The 12,004-nt window shown below is 42.4% G+C and overlaps 1 protein-coding gene across 1 annotated transcript; it reads right to left on the reverse strand.

Moving 5' to 3' along the window:
- Window positions 1–3,644: 3,644 nt before the first annotated feature.
- Mrpl44 (mitochondrial ribosomal protein L44) lies at window positions 3,645–10,721 on the reverse strand. Its single transcript, XM_048344660.1, has 4 exons — window positions 10,513–10,721; window positions 8,314–8,782; window positions 7,282–7,460; window positions 3,645–4,184 (listed from the first exon to the last, which is right to left on the reverse strand). The coding sequence occupies exons 1-4, from the start codon at window positions 10,686–10,688 to the stop codon at window positions 4,001–4,003; spliced, it is 1,008 nt and encodes a 335-aa protein (XP_048200617.1). The 5' UTR covers window positions 10,689–10,721; the 3' UTR covers window positions 3,645–4,000.
- Between the last annotated feature and the right edge of the window lie 1,283 nt (window positions 10,722–12,004).

Genomic DNA, 12,004 nt, shown 5'->3' on the forward strand with positions numbered 1-12,004 from the left:
CAAGTTTAAGTACCAGTGTTTTTGTATCTTACCAAGTTCCTGTGGTTTTAGGACTGTCTTCACAACATGAATTAGACATCGGTCAAAAAGACAGAACACCAAATCGCCACACCCCCGTCCCTCACATATTCCTTTCACCCACATATCAAATTTAGTCAGTTTATTCTTATAAGAGACATTAAAGTCATCCCGAAATTGTTCCAAGTTTCCATCTGTGTGAGAGGGAATTGCAAAAAAAAAGTATGTTAATTTTTCTACATTCCTGACATCCCATGTTAGTGAGTGCTTTCAATTACATACACAACCCAAGATGGAAATGTGGAGAAATCACATTCTCCCTTAAGGAATATGGAACCTCTTGCAACGTAGCTTTTCACAATAAATGTCTTTGTCAACCTAGAAGCACTCAGGGTTTAGAAGCTTAAAAATATAAGGTTTTCTTTCTCCAAACAAGATCAGTTTGGAGAGACTGAGCATTAATTGAGCATTGAAGGAGAATTTCCCAAATAGAAGTGGAAGACCAACTCACAAATAGGTTGGTTGGTTGGTTGGTGGCACTAATAGGGTTTGAACTTGTATTGAAGCATTTGGCAGGTGCTCTGCAAATTGAGCCACACTCCAAAACGTTCTTGCTTTGTTTTTTTTCCTCCAGTTTTTACTTGGACTGGGATCTTCCAATCTACAGCCTCCCACACAAGCTGAGATTACACGTGTAGCTACCACATCCAGTGCAAATCAACTTCCTACCTCTTGGAGCTTGCTAGATGTAGTATAAAAGAAATGAAGGGAAGGGATAGATGGAAGAGGGGAGGGATACCCATACCTTACTTGGAAATGGGCAGAGATATTTCAGAGATTGAAGGGCCACCTCTGCCCCTTCATTTCATGGTTCTCTCTAGTTGTCACTATGGCCTTTACCAACTGGCAGAACAGTTTTCACACGCAGATGAGATTATTATGAAGTTAACCATTCTGGATAGAAACACTTGGTGCCACCCCATCTGCATGAGAACTTCTGACCACCCTCAAAGACAAGTCAGACTGAAGGGGTAAGAAACTCAGCCAGGTCACCTAGACGGTACTCCCAGAGCTCTGGAAAGTAGGTCGAGTCCCCTCCCACCTTGCAGGCAAAGTGCTCTAGGCATGAGAAATTTGGGGGTACATTTTCTACAGTACTTGTGGGGGGAAGAGACATTAAATTTGCAACTGAATTCTCTGAAGACTTTTTTAAGTCTACCTATATAAAAACTAACATAGTATTCTAGGTAGAGCTGACACTTTGAGTATGCTAGATAGTTGTGCTTTTCATTGTAGACTCTACTACACTGATGAGATGCTTATCACATTAACTTTCTGTGGCTGACAAATTCAAGTTGTACTTTGACTACTGCGTTTTTGTCCTTCACCTCTGTGTTCAGGTTATTGGAGGAGTTAACACAAACAGACTGGGCACTGGTGGCTCATGCCTGTAATCCTAGCTATTCTAGAGGCTGAGATCTAAGGACCATGGTTTGATTCAAAGCCAACCTGGGCAAAAGTCTATGAGACTTTCTTTTTTAGAAATTTTTTTAATTAACTTATTAGTGGTAGTCCTTGGATTTGAACTCAAGGCCTCTCATTTGCTAGGCAGATAGTCTACCACTTGAGCCACTCTGCCAGCCCTATTCTGTGAGACACTTATCTCCAATTAATCACCAAAAAGCCAGAAGTGGAGCTGTGGCTCAAGTGGTAGTGTCAGCCTTGAACAAAAAAGCTCAGGGACAATGAATGCCCAGGCCTTGACTTCTAGCACCAGGACTGGCACCAACACACACACACATCAAAACACACACAAAAAATGTTAAGTGAACTTACATTTTATTAAACCTAACTCAACCAATTACACTTCTTCAAATGTTCCCCTCCAGAAGCCACTCCGTCTTCTCCCGTGATAGTTACACATCCTGTCACACAGGACAAGTCCCATTTTTCAGCCCATCTCAATTGTAGCTCTGGTTTGTCAGTGGACTGAGCTATGTCTGGACGATGGGCATGACCATGGAACTAGCTGAATCCAACAGTTTGGAAGAGATTTCTTGACATTAGCATAAATCTATATTTAAACTACACTATTCCCCCATCTTAGCCTCAAAAATATTTTGTCCTAGGCATGAGGTAAGTTTAAGAGGCCAGAGCTGTGGAGCCCGGGGGTGAACACAAGCCTTTAACCAGGAGCAGGGGCCCAGCTTTTGCATGGAAGTTGTGCTATTTATTCACTTGTTGCTTCACACCCATTTCCTGCGCTCTCCATTGGGATCCAGCTGACATTCACGGGTGGCCTTAGTTCTCCCTTCTTGGATTTGATAGTGATTTGGGCCAGCAAGAATCTCAGGAAGAGCAGCGTGAGTAACAGAATGAGATCAGGGCTTTTGTCTGCCCAGCTCTGTCACTGAGAGTGCCTGTCCCTACCCAAGGCAGTAACTCCTGCCAGGTGGCCTCTGCCTTGCTTTTCAGGCTGAAGACCCAAATGTGCCATTCCTACAGCATGAGCCTGTGCACCCGAGTTCCCTCGGAAGTCCTTTGTAAAAGCGCATCCAGTGTGAGCCTTCTCTTCCCTCCCAGCACGCTGCCTCAGGGTGGGGAAAGCTCTAGCCTTCTCCCAGGGGCTCCCCTTCCTGCATCTACCTCCAGTCCTCCAAGCTTAGAAAGAAAATGGAAAGGACAACCATGTGGCAGGAAAGGGTTTTAAAGGTCCTTCATCTCCCTGTGAAAAATATTTCATAGCAAAACGCGTTTGGTTTTAACAATTTTTTCCTCCTCTATTCCCAACCCCAACCTTTACCTGCTCTCAACCCTGCTTTCCTGGCTAACCCCTAGGGGTATGAATACAAGCAGCCTGAACTTTGAAAAATTCTTAGTTGAAATAGTAACCCCCTGTGTACACCATCTTTATAATAATAAAAAAAATCTGGTTATATAATTGCAAAAAGAAATGTCTTAGTTACCAACAAGTAAATAAAAGGAAATTTGTGGTGGTTAGATTAGCCAACACAAAGGACAAAGAGCCAGAAGACTCTAAAATCTGCCCTCTACCAGAATCAAATGTGTTGTAATACTTACAATAGTGCTTGACAGATAGCAGCTGTTATTGTAATTATGGATTAAATAGATTGATACCTTATTTTCTGATTAGCAAAAACATTTTAAACGACTACAGCTTCATTTTCATAGACAAGAACTTTTTTTTTTGCTGCATAAAACTTATTTGCCATGCTGAGCGTAATAGTGCAGCCCTGTAATCTCAGCTACAAAGAAGGATCTGTGATCTAAGACTGGCCTGGGGCAAAAGCAAGACTCAGTCTGAAAAATAACAAATGCTAAGAAGGGAGAGAAAGCTGCAGTGTGGCATAAGTGGTAGAGCATCTGCCTAACAAATGTAAACCCTTGAGTTCAAACCCCTGAACTATGCCTTCTCCTGCTCTCCCCATACACAAACCAAAGAAACAAGTGTCTAAGAACAGACTAGAGAAATCATATAAAAATAATTATCTGTACCTTGCATTTCTAGAAATGTTGTAACATTACTATCTCAGTGAAACGCTCTACTGAAGAAGCACAAGTCCACCAATCTCCTGCCACGTAAACACAAACTGCAATGTAACACAGAAAGAATAACTCTTTTATTGGTATTATAGCAAATTTCATGTGGCATATATTTATAACTGAAAACCAGAGGGCAAAAAAATATATATACACCTAACTGTACAAACCATGTAAAATGATAAACTGAGGACTAGAAGAAAACTTCTCGGGAGAACTGTAAAAACAAAAAACAAAACCCAACCCAGAATGAACTTTGAAAAAAAAAGATTAAAAACAAAACAAAGCACAGTCCCGTGATCACATGAACACAGAGTTAACACTAAGAAAACAGCACTGACATTAGGAACGCAGCCAAGAGCTGATGTTTGTCTGGGAGCACGCCGGCACGGCTGCTCTGCTCTGCTCTGCTCTGCTCTGCTCACACAGTGGTCAGGGCGCCACGTCCGGCTGCCTCTGCTCTCCAGTTCTCTTTGGGCTTGGAGTAGTCCCAGGGCCTTCTGTTCTCTGTGAAGCCATAGAGTTTTCTAAGTGCCACACGAGCAGCTTCTTCTTCCGCCACGAGCACTGTCTCCCCGGGCCCTTCTGCAAGCAACTTCTTGTCACTAGAAAGACAGCAAAGAGATCGTGAGTGATACTGCGCTTTACGAGACAGCACACGGAGTACAGAAAGCCTGGCCCTAACCTGACCTCCACAACAATCCCATCAGAAGCACAATGCATGAGAGATCTTTGGAATTAAACTCATTTTGTTGCCAGTTCATCTTACACGGAAGCTGACAAACATTCACATTTCCACAGACATATAAACAACTTACTGGGCCAGTATTTTTGAGTAAATTCACAAGCATAGAAATATTAATGTTTGGTTTTGTAACTACTCATGGAGAAGTGGAGTATATAGGTTCTCTGAAAACCTAAAACTGCCAACAATTTTAGGTAGATTTTTTTTTTTTTCATTTTGAGTGTGCAGTAGAGAGATTCTACTGAAATACTACCTCTGGAGTCTGTCACCAACCTTCGCTATGAAGGAGGTAGCAGTTTGATGTTTTAAATGAAGAGGTTTGTATCTTCAAAATTGGCACTCTAATTTATTCCCCAAAGCAGCGAGGAGACAGTGAGCCAACACTCAAACAGGCTCACTGTTACCTTACACACAGATAAAACCAATTCCTCTGTTGCATTGATATCTTATTATTATCATTGCGAGCTGTCTTAAAAATGCAAAAATGTCCCTCCAAGGAGGCAAATGTGCACATTAAGTAGCTATAATCCTGCTTTGCTACTTCTCCACTACATTTAACTAGTTTTAGAAACTTCCTGACCTAAAACTTCCCATATACAATTCAAAGAAGCGACTCCCAGGAGCTTTCATGCTCAGCGGCTCCATCGGTCACGTGAATTCAATATACGCATTCCTGAAGGCTAAAAGGACCAGAACCAAACTCAGGAAAAGAAATGAAGCCACATGAGTAGAACTCCATACAGAGGAATTTCCTAAGGAACAAGTGCTGTGACGGTTAAGTGTGTTTGGGTAATTTTGCCAGAACACTCAGCTTGGTTGGTAGGCCGGTGTTCTACCGCGTGAGGCACATCTCCAGCTAAGCCTTTCAATAGTTAACTAGATATGGACTTTTCTGCCCAGACTGGATAAACCAGGACCCTTCAGATCTTAGCTTTCTGAGTAGCTAGGACTACAGGCATGAGCCAACTAACGATTATATTCAATGAAACAAAGGTTCCTCAAATGTTAAATTTTATAAAAAACAACAACAAAACTATACATATACAGGAATGGAGGCAATCACCTACAAGTGAATTTCAAGTCTAGAAGACTTATCAACTTTAGTCCAATGGTCGTTTTTCAATCATTATGTAAAAATATAGAAAAAAAGCTATTAAATGGCAATCACTATTAACAACATGACATATGGCAAAGCGCTGGTTGTTGCTGGTTTCTTCTTTTAATGGAACTGGGAATGAACTTTTGCACTTGCTAGTCAGCCACTCTATCACTTGAGTCATGTCCTCAGCCCAAAATACTTCATAATTTTTTTTCTTGGTGGTACTGGGATTTGAACTCGGGGCCTCACACTTCCTAAGCAATCACTCTACCATTTAAACCTTGCCACCAGCCCATTTTGCCTCCCTTATTTTTCAAAGGAGGTCTCATATTTCTGCTAGCACTGGCCTGGGCTAAGATTGTCCTTACTTCTACCTCTCAGTTATCTGGCATTGCCAGTGGTTATCATGCTCAGCTATTCAGTTGGGAGTCTCCCTTAATATTTGTGCAGGCTGTTCTCAAACCATGATCTTTCCCATCTCCATTTGAGTAGTTAGCATTACAGCACCAGTGTACCACTGGTGCTCAGCCTTATATTACTATTTTTTAAAAAAATGCTCTAGAATTTCTGAAGAGCTCCTTTTAAAAAGTCATCAATGGTATCTGTAGTCAATTCCAGCTTGTGCATGTAACCTTTCCCCAACTAGACACCAAACTCACTTGCAATTTTTTATTAGTTCAAAAATATAGGCAATCTACCAATAATTGTCTCAGGAACTGTTCTAGGCATGAAACATAAAGAGGTAAAATGAATATTTTTATTCACAAATTTGTGTTTATAATCTTAAGAAATATCAAATCAAAGAGCATAAAGGGCATAAAATGATTACAGATTCTTGAAATTCTGTCAATATTTCTCTTTTTTTTCTTCTACTAGTAGTGTATGAGCTGCTTGAAGGCTTACCAATCAGATAAGCAAAAAAGAACACCTCTGGATAGATGAAAAGCTCAAGTGGTAAAGCATCTGCCTAGCAAGCACAAGACCCTGAGTTTAAACCTCAATACAACTGGAAAAACAAAAAGACAAAGTCTCTGTTTTTGCTTTGCACTTCACTCAAGACTGAAAGTGAACCTTCTCCAGCACTCTCTACTTTCTCCATTATGATGTTTTCCATTGCTTTTATACCTCTAAGTCCTTGGTGACACAAACAAAAGTATTTACCAAGACCTCAATCTAGTTATCTTATTCAGTGTTTGTTTTTGCTGCAAATGGGACCCAGGACCCCCTGAGCTAGAGTTCCAGCCCCACACCTCAATCTGAAGCAGCTCAAGTTCTTCCCAACAAAACTTAAAAGCTCTCTACAAGAGTTCGTCTGCACATTCTGATGGACAATTAAACCCTTTCATCTCTAGTTTGAGGCTCAGCTGAACCTGCCCAGAGTAGATTAAGGTTAAGTTAAAACTTTTTTCCTGGGCTGGGGATATGGCCTAGTGGCAAGAGTGCCTGCCTCGGATACACAAGGCCCTAGGTTTGATTCCCCAGCACCACATATACAGAAAACCGCCAGAAGCAGTGCTGTGGCTCAAGCGGCAGAGTGCTAGCCTTGAGCGAGAAGAAGCCAGGGACAGTGCTCAGGCCCTGAGTCCAAGGCCCAGGACTGGCAAAAAAAAAAAAAAAAACAACACTTTTTTCCTTACACAGAAAAAATGAGTCAATGAAAGTTACTGCTAATGGCAAAACAAATGACTTGCCTTCTATGAGTGGCAGAAAGGAAAGAAGCAGAAAATAGATTATGGAGAAGCAAATTTTTTAAAAAAATCTTTTACTACTAATAACTAGGGTCTTCGTCAAGAACCATGAAGTTTATTTTTACAGCTTCCAATCAAAGTTCTGAAATAAAGATGGAGTTTTTACTAACCAGAATAAGCCAACAAAATACAAGGGCAATGCTGTGGTGGTTCCTGACTGCCGAGTGAGTCTAGATTCCGGAGCAGACACATTTCTCTTCCTCAGCTCTTCCACCAGCATTCCCATGGGATTTACCACCTGCCACATCTCGAAGAGCTCCTTTCCGGTCATCTGAGTTATTAGGAAGTCCTGCATACAAAATAACAATCTGTACAATCAAATAAATACAAAGAACCTTAAAGTCAGAACTCAAAAAGTACTTTCTTCGCTTTGGTGCGGGTCCTGGGGCTTGAAATCGGAGCCCAGGTCACTAAGATTTATTATTATTTTTTGCTTGTGGCTAGGGCTCTACCAGTTGGGACATGGCTCCACTTCAGCTTTTCTGGTGCTTCAAACTATGATCCTCAATCTGAACTCCTGAGTGCTAAGATTACAGGTGTGAGCTACTGATACCAGGCTTAAAGTACATTTTTCTTTCCACAGAAAAACATGATAGAAAATTTAAGACAAATATAAACATCACTAGCCTGAAAATTTGTCTACCTCCTGCATCAGTCCCTGAGTGCCAGGACTACAGGTATGCACCACCATGCCCAACTTGAAGCTGTTGTTTTATTTAGTGGAACTAAGAATACATACTTCCAATATATATTTATATCCGTCATCCACCCTGTTACAGGAGTACTGCTTGTGAGCCTAGACCGTGGCAGTGTCCTCTGACCTCACTTCTGACTTTCACCAAGCATCTACTAGCTACCACACAGGTATTATCCTTGACCCTAAGCATGCACAGCTGAAGATGACATGACTTGTGGTCCTCTAGCAGTCCCAACCAAGAATTATTGTTCACTTCTGATCATGGCCTCAATAAAAGAAAAGTGGTATAACTAAGGCTGTATCCTTTTTTAAAAAAGCTTCAACTTTTTGGTCCATTTTTGTTAGGAGAAAAAAAAATTCACTGTCAAGATGATATGTTAAATGCATCAGAAATGTTTTCTTCTGTCCACGCGTGTCCAGGCAGATGCAATTAACTTTCACCTACCCTGAGGAAAAGTGCAGTCCTCTCAGGTCCACTGCTCTGGAGCAGGGCTCCAATCACCGCAAAGAAAGTCCGCTGCAATACGAGTGAAGGGACTGGAAAATCTGCACTCAGGGTTAACTGCTCCACGGCCAGGTTCCTTGCCACATGACACACGACTTCCTCCCCAGTAAGAAAGTCAACTACACTCTTGATGCCTTCAGCAGGCAAGTCTGGGAACTCATTTTCGAGAAATTGTGTGAGGCAGGTTTGTGAAAATGACATGCCTCGTTCATACAGTTCTTGGTTATCTTTAAGATTCAGAAGCACAGCTTCTTTCTCAAGCCCAAGTTTCTGCCGTTTTGCCTCTTCACTTTTAATATAGCAGCTGTTCACGAATGCAGTTTTGAGGAGATCTAAGGAAAAGGTTTCCTGTAAGCGGTGTCCGAAAGCTTGGATTTCAGCATGGTAATCCCAGTTGGGTTTCTCTGAACTGAAGATGTAAACAGGAAGAGATGGTAAAGAGAACGTTATCTATTATCATGTAAAAATTTTTCAGTTTTGTCATTTTATTAAGTTACATATAGGAAATGAGAAAAGGTTTCTTTCTAGTGTCAGGCACTAATGATCTAAATACAAAACCTTAACTCAGATGAATGCCCACAATCCTCATACATTCTAAATTACAGTAGGATTTAAGTTTCCCTTGACCCAACCTCTGTCTTACAGTGACGGTTCAACATCCACTAACAGATTAGGTCTGGTATTCAGATTCCTTATTTCTGATCTACCATGGAATGATGACTTCCACCTAGATGTGAACATCAATTATAATCTCACAGATTCAGGCCAGAAATACTAAGCAGTAAGCACACAGGGTTTATTTTACATTTCACTGACTTAAATTTTGTAATTATCTACTTACACTGGCAATTAAATAATCTAGTGCAAGTATTATGAATATGTAAAAAGCCCCCGACATGGGCTGGGAAGAGAGTGGTAGCACATCTGCCTAATTTATAGTAGTCCCTGGTTTGGATCCCCAACAAAAATTAACTTTAATTCTAAGAATAAACTGAAGCATATTTTCCCCCATGAAAGCTGATAAACCCCAAATAAAACCCTTTTACGTAGAAAAAAAGGCAGCACAACTCCGGGTTGAAAGTCATCAAATCTATGTATTATATACACCTACATAATGAATAATCAGTAGGGGTTCCTCTTAAAACATTAAGCTTTCTAATAATCAAGAAAACATGAGTTGTTGTTTTTTTTTTGTCTATTAGGAAAAGGACATAGTCTGCAGTAGAAGAGCATTCCAACTGGAAAGCTCTTAGGAGTCTAAATTGGATCCATATTTTCTGGAAGGCAGTATGAAAACAGTTTTCAAAACTTCACATTACTAACAAATCCCCCCCCCAAAGAAATACATCCAAGAATATTCACTGTTTCATTGGCTGTAAGCATTAAATAATGCAAAACTCAACGGTCTGTAAATAAAACCATTTTTTGAAAAAGTGATGCCAGGAACGGTGGCTCACACCTGTAATCCCAGCTACTCAGAAAGCTGAGATCTGAGGATCGCAGTTTGAAGAAAACCTGGGAAGGAAAGTGCTTGAGACTCTTATCTTCCGTTTACCACTAAAAATCCCGAAGTGGAGGTGTGGCTTGAGCGCTAGCTAGCCTTGAGCAAGGACAGGGCCCAGGCCCTGAATCCAAGCCCCAGTACCAGCACCAAGTGAGATGCATCTATTTATATTTTCTAACAAAAGTGGGAAAATAAAGCAAGTCGCAAGCCTCATGTTGGGTTATCTCGTTTCTTCTGTTCAAACTGCAGCAAGACGAATGAGGGGAGAAGCCTAAAGCTAAGCGTTCTTCTTTTTCTTTTACTTAGCCAGTGGACCAGCAAGTTGTATCAAGTACTTAACTACGCCCCCCCCACCCCCCGTTCTGCAGGGCTGTGCCCCCTTATCGCTGCCCAAGGAAAACTCGGGCATTACAAGACGCGGCCCACAAACCCTCAGCTCACGAAAGGTCACCCTCGGGCCAACCCCTGTTCTCCATTTTCCTCTAGAAAGATTCTGCAGAGTCGGAGCTGCGCGGCCCGCGTCGCGCTCTTCCCCGGAGGCGCGGCCCAGGTCGCGAAACGAAGCCCCCGGCCCTCCCAGCGCAACCCGGAACCCGGACCTCCCGGACCCCACGGCGGGGTGGGGGGGCTCCTACCGGCGCACCGGTGGCGGCGGACAGCGCAGCAGGCGCCGCCGCTCCAACTCCTTCTGGAAGCGGAGGGCGATGCGGAAGTCTTTCACTCCACGGACGGGCTGGACGAATGTAGGGGCGGCCGGAGCCACGAGGCAGCGAGACCCCTGCCCGAGAAGCCTCACCAGCGAGGACGCCATAGCAGGAAGGACGCGCTGAATGGCGGAAGGAAACCAGCCGGACGGGTGTCACAGGAACACAGGGCCCCTTCCGGTGGGCGGGGACGGAAAGAGGCCGGGGGGTGGGGCTGCGCCTAGGGGGCGGGGCAGCTGCTGCTGGTCCTGATGCGCATGCGCTTGTGCCCGTTGGTGGTTACCTTCTGTAATCGGGACCTGGAGGGGAACCTGGAGTACAGAAGTTTTTAGAAGTTACTGACTCCGACGCGGGTGGCTCACTTCTGTAATCCTAGCTACTCAGGAGGCAGAGATATGGTGATATCAGCTGCAAGCCAGCCCAGGCAGGGACGTTGGGAGGCTCTTATCTCTCCAATTAACCACCAAAATGCCACAAGTTGAGGCCAGGGTCAAGTGGTAGGGCACCAGCCTGAGTGAAAAAACCCAGGACTGGTACAACAGACGAGTACAGTCTGTGGCTCTGTGCTTTCTTCTCATTAAAGTATGACAGAAATGTTTTTCAGTGTAAAGACAGCATGAAGAAATAAGAAAATATTACTATTAATATTACTACTTAGTCTTAAAAAGTCCAGAACATCCAGGCACTAGTAAGTAAATATCTACTGAGTTTTACTTTTACCTGGCACCGTCTAGAGCCTTACTTTCTCAGACCCTAGATCCAGAAAGGTGTTGCCTTAACCAGCCTAGAAATTTATATTTTAAAGTGATTCGACAATATGTTTAAAAAAAAAAACCAACTGGAGAAAAAGACGGGGAAAAAAAGGAATGAGAACCTTGGAAGTGGAACTGAGTAACTGTGTTCTTCTTCATCTCTATCTTGTTTAGAAATGTCATTATATGGCTTTAGAAGATACTGAAAAGCAGATTTTGCTGAAAAGCACTGACTCCTTACCTGAGGGGCTGAGGTAACTTAAAATAGGATATAGGCCTGTTTTTTAGTTATTAGCTGGAGATAGTCTCACAGGGACTTTTCTGCCTGGGGTTGGCTTTGAATTGTGTGATCTTCAGACCTCAGCCTCCTGATTAGCTAGGATTACAGGCATGAGCCACTGGTGCCTGGTCAGAAAACTGGATTTTTTTAAAGGGCACAATGAATGTTTATTTCTGCAATATTTCATTTGAAGAAGTAGCCTAAAACTTGCTAAAGCTCAATCATTTTAACTTAAAATCAGGTATTTCTGTAATGATAGTATTTCTCATTGTTACAACAATGAGAATGAATACTACATGCCAATAAGAATTGCAGGGTCTCAAGCAATTTATTTCTCTAATGTACTTCATGGAGCACCGGAATTAACCTCTTAGCTTTCAGTTACAACGAT

The sequence above is a fragment of the Perognathus longimembris genome, chromosome 4 (assembly GCF_023159225.1).
Source record: "Perognathus longimembris pacificus isolate PPM17 chromosome 4, ASM2315922v1, whole genome shotgun sequence".
Taxonomy (NCBI): Eukaryota; Metazoa; Chordata; class Mammalia; order Rodentia; family Heteromyidae; genus Perognathus; species Perognathus longimembris.